The 21,016-nt window shown below is 47.3% G+C and overlaps 1 protein-coding gene across 1 annotated transcript in view; it reads right to left on the reverse strand.

Moving 5' to 3' along the window:
- The window catches only part of SLC6A3 (solute carrier family 6 member 3), an 86,378-nt gene that overhangs the window by 42,152 nt on the left and 23,210 nt on the right, over nucleotides 1–21,016 (reverse strand). Inside the window, exon 3 of the mRNA XM_066578830.1 lies at nucleotides 13,322–13,559. Within this exon, the coding sequence (XP_066434927.1) occupies nucleotides 13,322–13,559 (238 nt within the window). The remainder of the gene's footprint in view (nucleotides 1–13,321; nucleotides 13,560–21,016) is intronic.

A 21,016-nucleotide genomic window follows, 5' to 3' on the forward strand; every position in this document is an offset into this window, starting at 1 on the left:
ATAATATGTCCTTTGTGCAGCAGATAGAACTGAGATTTATCAAAAATAGTGCAAAAAACAAATGGAGAAAAGTTGCCCATATAAACCAATCAGATTGGCTTCACAGGTGAATTCTGATTGGTTTTCACCAGTAAATCCACTTTTATTTGTGTTAGTTTTATAAATTATCCAAAGTGTGTTTCATCCTGCAAATATTATAAGAAGGTTAACCAGTAATTATGGAGCTTCACTAGACCCAAAGAAAGTGGAGCGGCTTTTGGCCAAGGTTGCCGATGGACAATTCAACTACTTTTTCAACTACTTGGACTGCTTGCCATTTGTGGCAGTGTATCTCCTGTGATTGCTTATTTCCAGCTCTCTTCAAAAAGATTTACATGATCTAGATGTATCAATGCAGTATATGGCAATTGTTATGCAGCACCTACGGTATAACAATACAATAACCTAGTGTAACAGATTCATGCCCCAAATACATACCGATGTAATATGTGAAACTAAGCCAGTGGTTGGGTTCTACCCATTTTTAAATGCCTTATTACCGTGTTTCCCCGAAAAAAGGTCCTACCTTTATAGTAAGACCTATCATGTTTTCGGCGGAGGCTTGAAATATAAGGCCTCCCCCGAAAATAGGAGCTAGCTAGTGTGCCCATAAAAAAAAAAATCAATACTCACCTGGTCCTCAGCGTCCCGATGGTCTCTGGCGGCACTGCAGCGGCGCGGCGTTCTCCTCGTCTCACAGCTGATCTTCTACTGGTGACGGGGTTTTGAATACCCCGCCTCCAGTAAAGCGAGCGCTGTGATTGACTAATCAAGTGCCGACAGCCAATCACAGCCGGTGCTCGATGAGCCAATCACAGCCATTCAATGAATGACATCACTGAATGGCTGTGATTGGCTCATCGGGTGCCAGTTGTGATTGGCCAATCACAGCACTCACTTTGCTGGAGGTGGGGTATTCAAAGCCCCATCACCAGCAGGAGACAACTGTGAGACGAAGAGGACGCCGCGCCGCTGCCGGACACCATCGGGAGGCATCGGGACGCTGTGGATCAGGTGAGTATAAACCTCCCCACCCCATGAAAATAAGACACTGGGGCTTTTTTGGGGCGAAAAATAATATAAGACAGTGTCTTATTTTCAGGGAAGCACAGTAGGAAATTGCAAATTAAAAAGGATCCCAATCTACAGTAGTAGTTGGGGACTTTCATAAGTATTGCTGGTCAAAGATAGACAAAAAAGCGTGCATGTCAGGTAATCTTTGTCTTAGAAGACGGTTGTTGGGACATATGGGTGACAAATGAATCCTATTGCATCGTATTTGTGTTTTATTGACCTTGAAAAAGAACATAAACTTTCTAAACATACAGTACATCTGGTTGTAAAGGCAGACCTACTACACAAAGGGTGAGCTTAGCATTCAATGCCCTTTTATACCTTTGTACATTGCATTTATAGAAAATGCCCTCATTTTTTACTTATGGTATACTAAAGAACGTATATTGGGCAGAGCTGATAGAAGGATGCACTCTCAACTGTGCAGGCTTGAAATATCCCAGCATTCATTGCTGGTTCAGTGTATGCGATGAGTCACTGACAATAACCACTGTGTTATGTCCATGTAACATCTCCTCAAGTGGCCAATTACTAAACCAATTGGTGTCGGTAAGCATGAAAGGGGGCGGGCCTTGATTATTATGGATTTCACACCATGAAGGATCAGAAGAATGTGAGGGAACAGCACTCAGAAGCTAAAATAATTATATCACAATTTGGGTTGTTTTCCAATTTTAGACTTAGTAAAGCTTATTTACAAAACCCAATGAACTCTGTTGAATTGTCACTAACTTATGTAATTATATGATAGCCAATATGATAACTAGCAAAATTGCAATTTTTTTTTATTTACCTAAAAGGACTTTTCTGTGCTAAAAAATCACTCTAAAGTATGGGCCATTAGGTAATGGTGAGTTACCTGCTGCTGTTTATTCAAATACCCACTGCTCCATACTGATCTACATTGTTATGTTATGTCTTTGTGTGCTACTGACAGTTAGAGAGCAGAAACCACAATTGTCTGTGCACAGTTTATTGAAGATATCATAAGACTCCTTCCATGAATTCTGAGAGATCTACGACTTTTTCACGGTTGAATCTCTAAACCTGCTGGCTCTCACAGAAATGTGGATACAGCAATCTGACACGGCCTCCCCTGCTATATGGTCTTACAATGGCCTGCAGTTCTCCCATAACCCAAGTGTAGGTGCTCTTTTCTCTCTGCAATGCACTTACTACCGGACCATAACCTTCTCTCTTTCTCTGTCAAGCTCCATAGCATCTCCCCAGACCCTCCTACCCAATATACGTACAGGAACCTTCAGACTATTCACAACCAAAACTTTGCTGAGTCCCTACAGTCTTCTCTCTCCTTTCCTGTCCCAACCTGGCTGCCACACATTACGCTACTTTCAAACATGCCTTGGATGAGGCAGCACCCCCCCCCCTCCCCGTGACCGAAGTCATCCAATGCAGACTGCGGCAACCATGGCTCGTGTCTCAAACACGCTTCATCTGGTGGTGCTGTGGTTGTGCTGAATGGCTGTGGAGAAAGTCGCAAAATTCTGCAGACTTTTTCCACTTCAAATTTATGCTCAGAACCTACAATCCAACCCTCCACCATGCCAAACAAGCCTATTTCACCTCTCTCATCTCCTCGCTATCTTACAACCCTAAACGACTCTTTGACACCTTTCACTCCATTCTCAGCCTTAAACTGCAGCCCCCAGTGAAAGAGCTCAGTGCTGAAAAGCTGGCTGCTTACTTCAAAAAGAAAAACGACGACATCCAGCAGGAAATAACCTCTCAATCCGAGACTAGCTCTGACCTTAGTCTCGTCAGTACTGCATCTAGCTCCTGCTTACTCTCTGCACTCAGACCAATGACAGAGGAAGAAGTCTCCTCTGCTTGCCCCAACACCTGTGATAGCAACCCTTTTTCCTCACAGCTCTTCCAGTTCCACTTCCCGGTCATCATCTCCCACCTCACTACCATAATCAACTTCTCTCTGACCTCTGGCATTTTCCCCTCCTCATTCAAACATGCTATCATATCCACACTGCTAAAGAAACCGACTCTTGACTCAACCGATGCTGCCAACTACGCATCTTAAATCTCCCCGTCATCTCCAAACTATTAGAATTCCTGGTTTACTCCTGCCCTATAAGCTATCTATCAGAAAACTCTCTTCTTGACTCCCTACAGTCCAGCTTCTGCCTTCTACACTCAACAGAAACCACCCTTACAAAAGTGTCAAATGACCTCCTGATGGCTAAATCAAGGGGTGACTGTTCCCTACTGATCCTACTCAATCTCTCTGCCGCATTTGACACTGTTAACCACAAACTCCTCCTCAATATGCTTCACTTCATCAGCCTAAAGGACACTGATCTTTCCTGCCTCTCCTCCCACCTATCTGACAACTCATTTAGCATATCCTTTGCTGGCTCTACCTCCCCTCCTCTTCCAATTGCTGTTGGGGTCCCCCAGGGCTCGGTCCTCTGCCCCCTTCTCTTCTCCATCTACACAGCCCCTAATGGACAAACCATTAGGAGATTAGGCTTTCAGTACCATTTATATACTGACGACATCCAGTTATATACTTCTTCCCGTGACATTACAGCTACATTCCTCCAGAACACCACCGACTGTCTGTCTGCTGTCTCTAACAGTATGTCCTATCTCTCTACCTAAGACTGAACCTTTCAAAAACTGACCCTTTGCTAACCGACCTCATCCTGACATCTCCACCTCAGTGTGTGGCAACACCATAACTCCCAAACAGCATGCCCGCTGCCTTGGGGTTATATTCGACTTCGATATTTTTTTTACCCCCTACATTCAATCTCTCAACGAACATGTCACCCGCACCTCAAAAATATTGCAAGAGTCTGCCCTTTTCTCACCGTGGACATGCTAAAAATGCTCACTGTTGCCCTCATTCACTAGCAGCTCGATTATTGCAACTCGTTGCTGATCGGCCTCCCCTGCACCAGACTCTCCCATCTCTGATTCATCCTGAATGCGGCACCCAGGCTCATCTTCCTGTCCAGCTGCTACTCGGACGCCTCTGCCCTGTGCCAGTCACTGTATTGGCTGCCCGTTAAATACAGAATTCAATTTAAATTCACTAGCTTCATCTACAAAACTCTCCACAGCACAGCACCGCCCTACATTGCTTCCCTAATCTCAATCCACCACTCAGCCTGCAGCTTCTGCTCCGCTAATGAAATCAGATTAAGTGCCCCTCTAATTCAAACCGCTTATTCCAGCCTCCAAGACTTCTCTAGAGCAGCACCTGTACTCTGGAACGCACTACCCAAAACTAACCCCACTATTTGTAGTATGTAAGCTTGTTGGAGCTACTACTGTTTTCATCTATTGATTACTACATGTAATACCGTGTTTCCCTCAAAATAAGACACTGTCTTATATTAACTTTTGCCCCAAAAGAGGCATAGTGTCTTATTTTTAGGGGAAGGAGGGGCTTATATGCACGTGGTCCGTGGCGTCCTGATACTTCGCGATAGTCCTCGGCGGTGCTGCGGCAAACTAGTGTCCTCCCTGTCTGCCATCTCAGCTTCTTTCTGGTGACAGGACTTTAAATACCCCGCCTCCAGCAAAGCGAGCGCTGTGATTGGCTTATCGAGCGCCAGCAGCCAATCAGAGCCGACGCTCGATGAGCCAATCACAGCCATTCAGTGATGTCATTTATTGTCATTTATTGGCTCATCAAGCGCTGGCTGTGATTGGTTGCTGGACCTCGATTAGCCAATCACAGCGATCACTTTGCTGGAGGCAGGGTATTCAAAGCCCCATCACCAGAAAGAAGCTGAGATGACAGACGGGGAGGACACTGCAGTTTGCCGCAGCGCCACCGGAGACCATCGGGACGCCGTGGCCCAGGTGAGTATTGATTTTTTATTTTTTATGCAGGTTAGCTAGGTCTTATTTCCGGGGCAGTCCTTATATTTCAAGCCTCCCCCAAAAACCAGGTTAGGTATTATTATCAGGGTAGGGCCTATTTTGGGGGAAACATGGGTAGTGTTTTTGGATTTTTGTTCCTTGTATCTGTTCTCCTCTGTTTTGTAAGCGCTGTGGAATATGTTGGTGCTATATGAATAAAGGTTATTATTATGTACACACATATGAAAAGTCATAGAGGTTGCACTATGTTAACCACAAGAGTAAAGGTATTCTTCACAGCATTTCTGAGAGGTATTTTAAGCTGAGGAGGAGGTCACAATTTGCAGTAATTTAAATGAACGATTTATCGATATATATTGGGTTAAAACAAGGAAAATTGTTACATTGTGTAACAGTGCTTCCTTGTATAAATAGGGAACTCTAAACCTATGTCACATCATACACTGAAAGTAAGGGTGTGACGAAGAAATGCATGAATGCAGGGGAATGCCGTGGCCACCGCTGAGTGCACGTAGCAACCAATCAGATAGCAGCTTTTATTACATAACCTGCATTAGGATAATGCACGCAGTAATAATGCCTCCTTCTCTCCCCAGACAGTAATAATGCCTCCTTCTCTCCCCTGACAGTAATAATGCCTCCTTCTCTCCCCAGACAGTAATAATGCCTCCTTCTCTCCCCTGACAGTAATAATGCCTCCTTCTCTCCCCAGACAGTAATAATGCCTCCTTCTCTCCCCTGACAGTAATAATGCCTCCTTCTCTCCCCAGACAGTAATAATGCCCCGTTATGCCCACATCGGTAATAATGCCACCTTCAGTACATCAATAATTATTCTAATGCCAACTAATAATTAAATAATGACACCCTTTCTGTGGCTTTTTGCCTCTACATTGTAATGTGCCTGCATCAGTAATGATGTCTCCTGCATTGTCCCATGAGTTATAATGGTCCCTTTGTTGCCTTTGGCATGGTACTTTGTTTGTATGTAGCAAAGTTCCCAACTCGAACCTTTGCAAGTAGGGGACTATCTGTATCTTCATTTGCTAAGACGTCCAGCCTATAGTGTTTTCTAAATGTGTGAATTTTCTTCCAAGCGGCTAGTGTGCATATATGATCTATGGAGGATGAAACATGCTCAAGTAGAATGAGCTTTGAGAACTTTAGGATGGATTCTTCAATATCCAGGCTAATAAATGAAGCGTGTTCACATTTTGGTAATTGGGAGGACCCTGCGTCAGCAATTCTGATTAGATTAGTAACACAACTGGTTCCTACAAGGTGCCGGTTTTCAGGAGTGTAAAAAACGGCTTCTGTTGGGCCAGAAATATACTATTAAAATTAGAGGACATCTTTCACTCTGAAATTTTTGTAGGGTTATGGGCATTAGAGGGATGGGAGGAAAGGCATATACTAGGTCTCAACCTTTGTCCGGTGTCAGAGCATTGACCATTGTCAGATAATCCCACAGATTGAGGAGAAGAAATTAGCAGTTTTTCCTTGTTGCAAAGAGGTCTATCTGGGGAGTCCCATACTTCATCCCAAGGTCATGGAACATCTTCTCAGAAAGACTGTTCTCCTGGATCCAGTGTTCATTGACCAAAATTCTGCTTTTGTATTTAGCAAACCCTTCTAGTGGGTTGATGTGAGAGATGGAATGTTTTCATGCCCACATGAATATCCTCTGAGCAAGGATTAGCAGGTGACTGTGTCTTGTACCCCCTTAATGTTCGAAGAAGGCCATTGCTATGTCGGCAGGATGATTTTTGGTCATTGCTCCTGTCATCTTGAGGAATTTTTAATCTGCACAAAGTTTTATAAAATTTTAGAACTGGACTGTGAATTCCTGCCGCCATATTCCCTAATAAAACAAGTTGTATATGTGAGCCCCCCAACCCCTGGAACGGGTGTCTGTTGTAAGGGAGAGAACGGCATACTGAGACCACTGAACTCCCCTTGAGAAAGTCCTTTTAGAGAGTCCTTTACAAGTTCCAAGTCCTGCACCTGTTCACTATTGGGCAAGCAACACATCCTTCCTGGTCTTCATTAGTAACCGTTGTTTTGGAGCATAATGATGCTGCCTTTCAGTGATGTAAAGTATCCAGCATCAGACTATCTACAAGAATGCAATAGAGCCTTTCTCTGTCATCGGTTGGAGTGTCCCCATTGTTGAAGACATGGCTTTCCTGCCTAAAGATCCCCAAGTCCCTGTAAGCCCTTATATCTAAGACCTAGTCAGCAGGATGGGGGGGTCTTGTCAGCAAGGTCTGAGACCTAAATCTTGCTGCCATGTCTGCCCCTGTGGCAATGGGGGCCCAATCACCAGGCTCAGACATAGGCTTAGAGACATCAATTAGAGACAAATCCACAGGGCTCTTGTACCCCATTGGAACTGTGGATGCAGGGGAATATTGGCTACAAAGTCCCGGCATTATGCCAGAATTTCAGTCCACTGCCACAACTGGAGTTCTGACAACAAAACCGAAATACGGTTAGAAAATTACAGAGTTTACGTGGCAGGAGGAACACCCAAAAAGAACATAGGCACTATTGTAATTATGGTTTCTCACTACGACCCTGTCTACGGACATGGGTGGGTAGAGGATGTCATGCAAGGGGATGTATTATTTGATAGACTGTGACTTGAAATGATCTGCCCATGGAACGATGGAAGGATATGATTTGAACCCTAGGGAAACAATATTCTTCACAAGAAGGACCGGTCCTAGGGGGAATTGGGCTGCAGACGTATACTGCCTTAATAAACCGGAAGGGTGGCAACCCTTGCAGGAAGTATGGGTCCATGAAGAACAACTGTACCACCTGCCTTGCTCCCGGCTGTGTCACGACCAGAGTCATCTGCCTTTTTAGATAATGGAAATGGACATATAAGGACTACATCACAGAAAAAAGGTGATCATTTTGGATCTGAATTCATTATTGATTTAACCAGACATTAAGGGTTTTGGCTACACAAGTAGCTACTACTCCCAGTTTTAGTAAAGCTGAGGCAGCTTCCCAAATCTTTTTTAACAAGCTCTTTGCCTTATGACTCATTAGATTCTTCAACTAATGGCATCCTCGAAGGGAAGTGTAGTACCTTTTGTTACCATCACTACTGGGACATCTACTTTAGGGATGGTCTCTGGTCTCCTCAATCAGCCCAACATCATCTGCAATCGGATAACACCTCTTAAAAACCTTGGGGATAAAGCCACCCATTTCTAGTCTATTTTTTTATTAATTTGTGAATGTTTTCATAAACCAGTAAAGTATGTCTGTGTCTTTCCCGCGGACCACCAAATATTTTACACTGAATTGTTGGGCTCATTCATCTTAATCGTGGCTCTAATAACCCTAATAAGTTCATCAATATCATGTGGATTAACCCTTTCATGACCAAGGGTCATTGACGCACCTGTGGTCCTGTCACATTTGCACCCCATTTTCAAACTTTATTCCGTGGGTCAGTACTATTACGGTCTTACAAAATTTCTATATTTTTTTTTTTATAAAGTAATGAGTAAAATAATAAAATACTTTTTAAGCCAATAAGAAGACATTTTACTCTTGGCCATATCTTCTTTCAAAGGTGTTTTTGCACTGAATATCGTTGCACCACCTTTGTTTGCTCACTTGTACTAACACCTCTGTTTGTAGATACGGTCACAAAGCTAACATATTTACCGGCTATCAAAGCTGAGCAGCTTTTAGTGATAGGAACGAAAACATTAATACCTCAAAAGAACTTCTCCACCTCTCTAAATCAGACATCATGGCAAACAAGTAGCAGCCACACATCAAAACCTCATGGCAGCTGCAACATCTGCTGCGGCAGAGGATTAGCACAACAAAAGGACATCTTAGTAGACATAAAAGACCAGCTGTCTAAGGTAACGGCATACTTTGGATCAATGGACTCAATTCCTAAAAAGTTTTACAAATAATACAATATCCTGCTTTCACTTAAATTGAGCATATATGTAAATATACCGGGCAACTTAGTCAACACTTCCGAGGAGGTCTCAAGCTACTAGTTTAGCCAGTGACCTGAAGTAGATGAAAAACCACCATGGCCACCCTAGTTGTGATCTGGGTCCCTTACCAGCCAACATAAGGGCCCTTTTACACAGGCCAATAAATTGTTTCTCACATCCAGTTGGGATCTGAATGATTATCGTTTGGTGTAAATCCAATACCTGACTGAACAACGAACAAGTTTCTGAGCCTGGCCATCCAATATTGCTCAGGAACCACCAACTTATTAGTGTCCAAATGCACTAGGGTTTGTTGTCAGTCCACAGTACAAACTTTGCCTCCAATAGGATGATATAGAACCTCTCAGTCACAGCCCACACTACTTCCAACAGCTCCATCTTGAAGACCCTCTAGTTCTCATGTTTCTTCTCTCAGTGTTCAGGTGCTACAGGTGATCACTTTCTCTCAGCTTGCTTAAACTTGAGTCAAAACTGCTCCTAGCCTTCACAAACTTCCATCAATATGGAGAGTAAAAGGCTGAATGTAGTCAGCATAGGCTAGGATAGGGGTACAGGTCCAAAGTCTCCTCAGCTCCTGGAAGACCTGATCTGCCTCAGCTACCCTTGCTATGGCCCTTCTTTCATTACACCAAATGTAGCCATATTAAGGAGAGCATACAACAGTGCATTCACCTTGGCAAAGTCTTTTATCACCCACTGGTAGTATACGACCAGTACAAAGAAAGTCTGAACTCAGCCACATTGTTGGGTACTGTTCTCTGCTGCACTGCTTGTACCGTCAAATCCATGGGCTGAACTCCTTCTTTGGTCACCACATGCCCCATCAATGCATTCTCTGAAAAGGAGACACTTGCTGGGCTTCAACTTCAGCCGATGCACCTCTAGCTTCAGCACCAAATACATTCTCTCTAGATGTTCAGAAAAGGTAGTTGAAAAGAAGATGATGTCATCTAGGTAGATCAGTAGACACTTAAAGGGAACCTGCCCTCAATTATGAGCACCGTAAACTAAGTTATGGGATTTATAGTTTAGGTGATGTGGATTCCAGAGAACTGGGTCTCATACTCACCCAGTCCCCCATGCCTGCAATGTCCCCCAGTGAAGTCAGCGTACACAGCAGCGTGACTCTTTTCAGAAGGCTGTGCGTGCATATTCCCATTCACCTCTGTAGGAGTGTGCGCACACTGCCTTCTGAAAAACGTCACACAGCTGTGTGTGCACTGACTTTGCTGGGGAACACTTCAGAAACTGGGTAAGTATGAGACACAGCTTCCAGGACTCCATGTCATCTAAACTGACTTTGCTGAGAGAACAAAGATGCAGTTAATGCAGCGAGAGAGACTGCTACACAGAGTCCACATTGTCCTGCAGCTCTGTGCATCAGGGTGTCCCAAACAGATATCCAAAGATGCTTCTCTTTTGCTGCAGTACCAAACACACTGATGATACGTAAGTGAGGTGGGCCCTAAAAAAATTCATCCACCAGTTGCGGACAAGATTGTGGACAACATTTGCAGAAGCACGATGTCCGCATTGTATTATAGTTCCTGTGTCACCTGTCTCTAACTGCAACATATGCACTGACCACCACTATTGTCCACTTCCCCTTCTTCTCCAGGCCAAATCTCTTTCCATAGCTGTCCTGACCAAGACTCCTAGTGCCTTCTGCTGTGGGCTACAGGTGTAGTGGCCCAGCGGGTCCTACAGTACATTCACATACACACTGTCCTGTCTCACCTGTCTATGTGCCGTCCCTGGGAATAGAAGGTGCCTTCTGTAGGAGAGACCCTGTTTCTCCCCTTCTGTCCTTAGTCTGATGTCAGCTGAAGCCCTATTGGCTGAAAGTCAGGTTTAATTTCACTGGTGCAGAGTTCCAAGGGCGGGAACACAACACACTAGTCGCTATGCAAGAGTGGAAGGAGACCAAAAAGTGCGGGAACTGAACAGAGGAGATAAAAGGGGGAGTCAGTGAGCAGTTAGGTAGACTCAGCCAGACATCAGAGAGGAGTAGCTGCCGTCAATCGTGTCGGAAGGGAGGAGGTACATGTGCAGAAAACAAGTCCGAAATTCAACACTTTCCTGTCTAGGTTGAACGTGGTGAAAACCCGTTCCCTTATCATCCTGCTGCAGAGGGAGCCAAAGCCTTACTGAGGTCACCCTTCTACAAACAGTGAGTCATAGCTATTCATTGAATTCAAAGCCAGGATTAGCCACACAGTCACTACATTAGTTCACTCAACTCAGACCAAGTTGTAAAACAGAATACTGAGGGGAAATTGTCTATCAAGTTCCAGTTCTAAGTAAAGTAAGGAGAGAGCATTGAAGTCAGTCCCTAAATCAAAACTAGTATTACATCATTTCATATTGTGTTCCATTGTCTGCCTAGTGCTGCATCAACGTGTACTATTGACAAAAGCCTTGTACATGAACTGTCAATTCTGTTACTTTCTCAACTTAAAAAATAAGTAGATCTGCACACTCCCAGATTTCTCAAACATTGCTGGACTTGGCTCAATTATTTCATCGCCGCCCCATGGATTAGAGTCCAGCTTGGAGTGTTGGCGTCACGTGACAAGGAATAGGCCTTCCTGCTACCTAGAATATGGTACGTTCTGCAGACCATTGCACAGGCATGCCTGAAATAGGTTTGACAGCACAGAGTCCTAAACTACCTAATCATGTCACAGGAAGCTTATCAGCTTTAGTCTCCTTCCATGGAAGAGTCACAGGAAAGTTGCCTTTCTATATGTGTATGTATGTATGGTATGTACATTTTGTGTGTTACAAGTATGTATGTGTAAGGGGATGGGCAGTGCCCTGCTACCCCCTTACACATTACAGCAACTCAGCTGCTCAGTTCAGCAGCTCTGTGAGTCATGTGGTAAGGCCTGCCATTTCCGGTCCAAGATGCAGCCAGGAGGGCATATGGGGAGAGAAGGAAGGAGGCATCTGTCAGCACTGGGTTTGTCAGCACTGTGGCACAGTGCCATGGCCAGGGAGCAGAAGAGGTGCATGGAGCCCAGGTTAGAGGGCTTGCTTCCAGACCATTGGCAGGAAGTGGGGGCCTGAAGAGGTGCATGGAAGCACCATGTTTGAAGCACTAGTAGCATTAGTGAATGGAAGAAAGAGGCTCTGCCCCCTCCTTATTGTAGCGGTTGGTGATGTGGCTAGCACATTACTGCCCAGAAGATCCGGCCCCAGAAAAGGGCAAAACAGAAGAAGATGGGTCTATGTATGTGGAAGCTCACCTTAATACTAGACATCGCTGCATGTTAGTGAGACTGGTGCTGGGTGTGATTTGACAAGCCTGGTAAATTATGGGCTTGCTGTTGCCACTTAAAGGGCATGTAGGTGATGTATGTGCCAGAGCAAAACGCCCAGCGATGAAAATGCTATTTTAAGTTTATAATAAGAAATTAGTTACTGCCACTTTATGAAAAGGTATTGCCACTAGTTATTGTGCTACGTTTAAGTATAAAAACCCCGATTATGGAACACAATGATGTTACCTCAGTTGTTGTTCAGTACAGTTTATTTTTGTAAAAAAAAGTTTCCTGCCTCCATCTGTCACCACCATACACACCACCACCCTCCTGCTGCATACTTAATGAGTGTCTCTATTTTCCTATTTGCCATGTGATCCTGCCTCAACAAACACCAGCCAAGGCCCTCCCGAAAGAGAAAAAACAGCCTAAAGTCCCTTCAAACAATGCCAGCTGAGTGTCCTCCCAACAACAATGCCTACACCACGGCCCCCTAAGTTTCCGGACAGGGGTGTAACTATAGAGGATGCAGGGGATGCGGTTGCACCCGGGCCCAGGAGCCTTAGGGGGCCCTTAAGGCCTCTCTTCTCTATATAGGGAGCCCAGTACTATGAATAGACCATTATAGTTGGGGCCCTCTTACAGGTTTTGTATTGGGGCCAAGAAGCTTCAAGTTATGCCTCTGTTTCCGGGAGTATACCTCAGAAATGAGGCCAGTAGATTGTCCCTTATAATTGCCAGAAGTGTTCCCCATAAACAAAGGCATGAGAGTGCCGCTCATAATCCATAGGAAAGAGCCCCCATAAATAGTGCAAACAATACCATGAGAGTGCCCATGTAATGAATACCAGTAGAGTGCCCCACATACACAATGCCAGTCTGCCTATCATAAACCATGCCAGCAAACTACAAATTGTATGTAGTCCTATAAACACCTTTGAAAGGACATTTGGAGAGCACATCAGATTGGGAGTTGATGAAGAATTTTAAGAGAGTACAACTGATAAAGCAATATTACATGGGCGGCTCTCTGGTGTCGGAGTAGTTTCCTTGTTATTGGCAAGCAGTAGAAGCACTTACTCAAAGTATTCGGCAGCCGGAGTCACTTTATATCTATCATTGATGTAGGAAAATCCAGAATCATTGACATTGTCATATCTCGTCTCTGAACAGTTAGGACTGTTCCATGAATTGTTGCAGTGGATCCAAGGCAGCTCTGATGTAAATGAGGAGAACAGATAATGTATGGCCCATGCGATAATAACATTGTAGAAAAAGCCCACATATAACGATATGAGGATGACAGTGAAACCAACACCTAGCAGAAAAAGCAAAACACGTTATTTAGTAAAGATATAGTCAAACCCATACCAAACTGTGAGTTAAAAGGGTTTTCAGGGCGTTTACTATCGATGACCTATCCTCAGAATTGGTCACCAATGGCTGATCGGCGACGGTCCACCGCTTGGGATCCCCCGATCAGCTGTCAGTGGAGCGGGCCGGACGTCATCATTGGGATCGAAGCCAGAAGTGTAAAGGTGGCTTTACTCTGAGTCAGTATGAGTCATCAATAGTAACTTCTCGGAAGACCCCTTTAATACAGTTTGTGCCCCCATACCAACACCATAGTGTATATGCACTGAAATACACTGTATAGTACTGCAGACACCTTTATAAGTTAACTTCCATCATTTCATGCCTTTTTATTGGTATATGGGTGAAAGCACGTGTCATGTAGACAAACTTATTGTATATCAAAGTATTTGGGCTATAATATGTACATATTACACACATTAATGCGCCTGTTTTTGAATACTAACCTTTAAAGTGGTTTTCCCAGAGAGAATACTATTGTTCGGCTGGGGTCCGCCGCTCGGGACCCTGAGTGATCAGCTGATTGTGCGCCCGCTGACAGCGCTGTAAATACGCAGAGCGGAAGTAGTGGGAGTCTCTGCACCGACCTCTGTGTAGCGACCAGAGTGCTTGAAAGTGCAGCTCTTATTAACCCTTTCCAATCCACTGTCTTACAACTGAAGACATTATGATTTAAGGGTGTGCGGCCCTGATGTTGAAAGATGTCCGTCGGGGTTCTCTTACTGTATATTGCCAGCCTCTCTGCTGTCGGAGCCTATCCAATGTGTCACCTCATGCAGTACTGGCTTTAGCCAGCATATAGCGCCATTGTGTAATAGCAGAAAAAGAGTAAGCCCCCTAGGAAAACCAGGATACAAATTGGATTGGAAAGGGTTAAAATCAACATGAGCCGTGTCTGCAGTTACAAGCGTCACAGACTTCACAGAGATCAGAGTAGAGACTTCCGCTTCGACCTCTGTGTATTTGCAGCGCTGACAGCGGGCGCACAATCAGCTGATCGGTCGGGGTCCCGAGCGACGGACCCCAGGTGATCAACTATTGATGACCTATCCTAAGGATAGGTCATCAAAAGTATTCTCCCTGGAAAACCCCTTTACAGAGGACATGTTTTAATGAATACATGGTATTATGATGAGACTACGGAATAAACATCTATTGTGGCTCACTCTTGGGCTGCTATGTTCCTGGGTCTCGGTTCCACGTAATGAAGGCACTGTTACTGGGAGGCATTAATATAACTTATAATGTTACAAATTTTACTTTGAAGGCTACAGTAAAATGCGCAAACTTTAGCTTTGGACAGAATGGGAAATTGACTAGTTTTTTATGGTTGTGTCACTCGCACAGTTCAAGAAGAGTGCTACATTCATGAAATGCATCTTTTCGATGTCACTAGAGTTTTTAAAAATGTTTTTTAGCTCATGAATCGGTGCAGGGTGTGTTTTTGTTTCTGTTGTACAACCCCAATTCCCATAAAGCTAGGGCGCTGTGTAAAATGTTACAAAAAAGTGAAAAGAAAGAATGCCATGATGTAGAAGTCTCTTTTAACCATATTTTACTCAGAATATGCACGGATCGGAATGTGAAAGAGAGACACTTTTTTATTTCAATTTTAAAAATTAACTCATTTAGTAATTTATGGCAGCAACACAGCAACCACAAAGTTGGGCGGAGCCATGTCTACTATTGTGTAGCATCTAGAGATGAGCGAACGTACTCGTTTCGAGTAATTACTCGATCGAGCACCGCGATTTTGGAGTACTTCCGTACTCGGGTGAAAAGATTCGGAGGGCGCGGGGAGGCAGGGTAGCAGCAGGGAACGGGGGGGAGCCCTCTCTCCCTCTCCTCCCCGCTGCAACCCCCCACTCACCCTTGACGCCCCCCGAATCTTTTCGCCCAAGCACGGAAGTACTCAAAAATCGCGGCGCTCGGGCGAAAAAGGGGCGTGGCCGAGTAGGTTCGCTCATCTCTAGTACCATCATCTCTTCTGTTTACAAGAGTCTGTAACACATGTGGGAAGTGAGGAGACCAATTGCTGGCGTTTTGGAAGAGGAATGTTGTCCCGTTCTTGTCTGATGTAGGATTCTAGTTGCTCCGCAGTCCTGAGGCTTCATTGCTGGATTTTTTGTTTCATGATGTGCCAAATGTTTTATATTGGTGGACGGTCTGGACTGCAGGCGGCCGTTCACCCCGGACTCTTCTTCTGTGAAGCCATGCTGTTGTGATAGATGCAGTATATGGTTTAGCATTGTCTTGCTGAAATATACAAGGTCTTTCCTGAAAGAAACGTTGACTGGATGGAAGCATAGGTTGTTCTACAACCTCTATGTATCGCTCAGCATTCATAGTGCCTTTCAAGATGTGTAAAGTGCCCAATGCCCATGCCATACGCATTAAATCAACCCCATCAGAGATGCAGGCTTTTGAACTGTGCGCTGATAATGAGCTGAATGATTCCTCTCCTCTTGAGTCCACAGGACACGACATCCATGCTTTCCAAAAAGAATTTCAAATTTTGATTCACCTGACCACAGAACAGTTTACCATTTTGGCCCAGAGAAGACACCAGTGTTTTTGGAAAGTGTAGATATAAGGCTTCTTCTTTGCATGATGCAGCTTCAACTTGCACTTATGGATCGGTAAACTGTGTTCACAGACAGTGTGTTACGGCACTCTGCCCCCCAGAGCGCCAGGTGGGGTGCCCTGATCTTCCCGCACCCCACAGTCCCTGCCTACTTGCCTCGGCCCTGGCTAACCCCAGGCGGACAACTGGGCGGCGGTCCCTGCGCTGGCTAGGGACCTGGCGACTACCTGGATGGAACTACTAACAGGGGACAGAGTGCCGACAGAAGAGGCAGGTGGAACAAACCAACAAAACTTACAAGCAGAGTAAGTCTGGAGATGGAGCTCACAGGTAAACAGACAGGATACTGACGAGCAACTAGCACAGACTGGAACAGACCTGACTAGAGGCTAGCAGAACCAATAACTGGCAGTGAGCTCAGGTCACTGCCAGCCTTTTAACTAAAAGCCTCCGCCCAGGGGCGGAGAGTGGGAGGAGCCGACTTCGGAGCGCCGCGCGCCGGCCGCGGGAACCAGCGCCGCCCTGCATGGTAACATTACCCCCCCTCTGACGGGGGACCTCCGGGCCCCCGGAAACTCGACCAGGCTTATCCGGAAAACGACGGTGGAACCGCCGTACCAACACGGGAGCGTGAACATCACGTGCGGCCACCCAGGAGTGATCTTCTGGTCGAAACCCCTTCCAGGCCACCAAATATTGTAGGGTTCCTCGACACCGACGAGAATCCAGTATCTCCTGGACCTCGTATTCAACTTCATCCCGGACCAGGGTGGGCGGAGGGGGACCGGAGGTGGGCATCACCGAAGGGACAAAAGGTTTCAATAGCGACTTATGGAATACCCTGTGAACCCTCCATGTGGGTGGCAGCCCCAGCTCGTAGGCGAGAGGGTTCACCACACGTGTGATGGCAAACGGTCCTACGTAACGTGGCGCCAGCTTCAAGGACGGAACCCGCAATTTGAGATTTTTAGAAGACAGGTATACCTTCTGTCCCACCCTGTAAGGTTCAGACAAAACACAGACTTATCAAGTTGGCGGCTGCTCCAGAATCAATAAACGCCCGCCCTGATCGGGAAAAATCCCGGAATTTAACATGACACGGTACCAAAAGTTTAGGAAGTACCTGAAGTCCTAGGCGATCCTCCCTGCAATCGCCTAGGACTCAGAGTTTTCCGCCGGTTCCGGCTGTGAGCGTTGAGCCCTCAGTGGGCAGGTTATCACCCGGTGTCCAGCTTTCCCGCAGTAGAGGCAGAGACGGTGCAACAAACGGATCCGGCGTCGCTCTTTGGGGTCCAGCGGATCCACCTCCATCGGCTCGGACACAGGGACTGGTAAGGAGGACGAGGGACCAGGACAACCGACCTCCCTGACTCTACGGGTTTGCCTGTCCTGCTTCCTAGACCTGAGCCTCCTGTCTGCCTTCACTGCTAGCTCCATAGCCTCCCTTAAGGACCCGGGAACGGGATGGGAAATTAACAGGTCTTTAACTGCGTCCGAGAGGCCCTGCAGAAAAACGTCTTTCAGCGCGCTATCGTTCCATGCCGTATCCCCCGCATAGCGTCTGAAGTTGGAGCAATAATCCAAGCCGACCCCTGCTGCAGCGCCAACAACCGCGAAACCGCCAACCCCGCTCGGTCCGGTTCATCGAAGATACCCCCAAGTTCCTGAAAAAAGGAGTCCACAGACTGCAGGCAGGAGGACCCCTCGGGGATGGAAAAGGCCCATGTCTGGGCAGAGCCCCGCAGCAGGGACATTATCAGCCCGACCCTCTGAGCCTCTGACCCGGAAGAACGGGGACGCATCCGAAAAAACAGGCGGCACGCCTGTCGGAAAACAAAAAACTTGTTCCTCTCCCCAGAAAACGCCTCGGGAAGAGGGCACTTGGGTTCGGGGCTGGTTGCGGCGTCCGATCCCTGCAACACCCCCCGCTGCTCCTGGGCCACCATGCGGGCGGATAAATCCTGGATCACAGGCACCAGGGCCTGCAGCTGGTTTGCGAGGGAACTGATCGCCTCCATGACAAACGGTTTTTAAGGGCCAGTTATTATGTTACGGCACTCTGCCCCCCAGAGCGCCAGGTGGGGTGCCCTGATCTTCCCGCACCCCACAGTCCCTGCCTACTTGCCTCGGCCCTGGCTAACCCCAGGCGGACAACTGGGCGGCAGTCCCTGCGCTGGCTAGGGACCTGGCGACTACCTGGATGGAACTACTAACAGGGGACAGAGTGCCGACAGAAGAGGCAGGTGGAACAAACCAACAAAACTTACAAGCAGAGTAAGTCTGGAGATGGAGCTCACAGGTAAACAGACAGGATACTGACGAGCAACTAGCACAGACTGGAACAGACCTGACTAGAGGCTAGCAGAACCAATAACTGGCAGTGAGCTCAGGTCACTGCCAGCCTTTTAACTAAAAGCCTCCGCCCAGGGGCGGAGAGTGGGAGGAGCCGACTTCGGAGCGCCGCGCGCCGGCCGCGGGAACCAGCGCCGCCCTGCATGGTAACATTACCCCCCCTCTGACGGGGGACCTCCGGGCCCCCGGAAACTCGACCAGGCTTATCCGGAAAACGACGGTGGAACCGCCGTACCAACACGGGAGCGTGAACATCACGTGCGGCCACCCAGGAGTGATCTTCTGGTCGAAACCCCTTCCAGGCCACCAAATATTGTAGGGTTCCTCGACACCGACGAGAATCCAGTATCTCCTGGACCTCGTATTCAACTTCATCCCGGACCAGGGTGGGCGGAGGGGGACCGGAGGTGGGCATCACCGAAGGGACAAAAGGTTTCAATAGCGACTTATGGAATACCCTGTGAACCCTCCATGTGGGTGGCAGCCCCAGCTCGTAGGCGAGAGGGTTCACCACACGTGTGATGGCAAACGGTCCTACGTAACGTGGCGCCAGCTTCAAGGACGGAACTCGCAATTTGAGATTTTTAGAAGACAGGTATACCTTCTGTCCCACCCTGTAAGGTTCAGACAAAACACAGACTTATCAAGTTGGCGGCTGCTCCAGAATCAATAAACGCCCGCCCTGATCGGGAAAAATCCCGGAATTTAACATGACACGGTACCAAAAGTTTAGGAAGTACCTGAAGTCCTAGGCGATCCTCCCTGCAATCGCCTAGGACTCGGAGTTTTCCGCCGGTTCCGGCTGTGAGCGTTGAGCCCTCAGTGGGCAGGTTATCACCCGGTGTCCAGCTTTCCCGCAGTAGAGGCAGAGACGGTGCAACAAACGGATCCGGCGTCGCTCTTTGGGGTCCAGCGGATCCACCTCCATCGGCTCGGACACAGGGACTGGTAAGGAGGACGAGGGACCAGGACAACCGACCTCCCTGACTCTACGGGTTTGCCTGTCCTGCTTCCTAGACCTGAGCCTCCTGTCTGCCTTCACTGCTAGCTCCATAGCCTCCCTTAAGGACCCGGGAACGGGATGGGAAATTAACAGGTCTTTAACTGCGTCCGAGAGGCCCTGCAGAAAAACGTCTTTCAGCGCGCTATCGTTCCATGCCGTATCCCCCGCATAGCGTCTGAAGTTGGAGCAATAATCCAAGCCGACCCCTGCTGCAGCGCCAACAACCGCGAAACCGCCAACCCCGCTCGGTCCGGTTCATCGAAGATACCCCCAAGTTCCTGAAAAAAGGAGTCCACAGACTGCAGGCAGGAGGACCCCTCGGGGATGGAAAAGGCCCATGTCTGGGCAGAGCCCCGCAGCAGGGACATTATCAGCCCGACCCTCTGAGCCTCTGACCCGGAAGAACGGGGACGCATCCGAAAAAACAGGCGGCACGCCTGTCGGAAAACAAAAAACTTGTTCCTCTCCCCAGAAAACGCCTCGGGAAGAGGGCACTTGGGTTCGGGGCTGGTTGCGGCGTCCGATCCCTGCAACACCCCCCGCTGCTCCTGGGCCACCATGCGGGCGGATAAATCCTGGATCACAGGCACCAGGGCCTGCAGCTGGTTTGCGAGGGAACTGATCGCCTCCATGACAAACGGTTTTTAAGGGCCAGTTATTATGTTACGGCACTCTGCCCCCCAGAGCGCCAGGTGGGGTGCCCTGATCTTCCCGCACCCCACAGTCCCTGCCTACTTGCCTCGGCCCTGGCTAACCCCAGGCGGACAACTGGGCGGCGGTCCCTGCGCTGGCTAGGGACCTGGCGACTACCTGGATGGAACTACTAACAGGGGACAGAGTGCCGACAGAAGAGGCAGGTGGAACAAACCAACAAAACTTACAAGCAGAGTAAGTCTGGAGATGGAGCTCACAGGTAAACAGACAGGATACTGACGAGCAACTAGCACAGACTGGAACAGACCTGACTAGAGGCTAGCAGAACCAATAACTGGCAGTGAGCTCAGGTCACTGCCAGCCTTTTAACTAAAAGCCTCCGCCCAGGGGCGGAGAGTGGGAGGAGCCGACTTCGGAGCGCCGCGCGCCGGCCGCGGGAACCAGCGCCGCCCTGCATGGTAACACAGTGATTTCTGGAAGTACTTCTTAGACCATGCAGTTATCTGCATTACAGAATCATGCCTGCTTTTAATGCACTCATACCTGAGGAACTGTTGAACTCGAGCATCCAATATTGACAGTCACATACATTGTGATGATGATATTATGTACTGTAGATGGTCGGATATTCAAAGTATTTTACGTTGGGGGACGTTTTTCTGAAATTGTTCCTCTATTTGTAGTATGTTCCACCTATTGTTCACATATTGGTGAACCTCTGACCATCTTTGCTTTTGTGAGATGTGTTGCCGCCATCAATTTCTAAATAGCTTTTTTTTATGAAATGGAGAACGGTCTCCCTTTTATT

This window comes from Eleutherodactylus coqui, chromosome 9 (assembly GCF_035609145.1).
Source record: "Eleutherodactylus coqui strain aEleCoq1 chromosome 9, aEleCoq1.hap1, whole genome shotgun sequence".
Taxonomy (NCBI): Eukaryota; Metazoa; Chordata; class Amphibia; order Anura; family Eleutherodactylidae; genus Eleutherodactylus; species Eleutherodactylus coqui.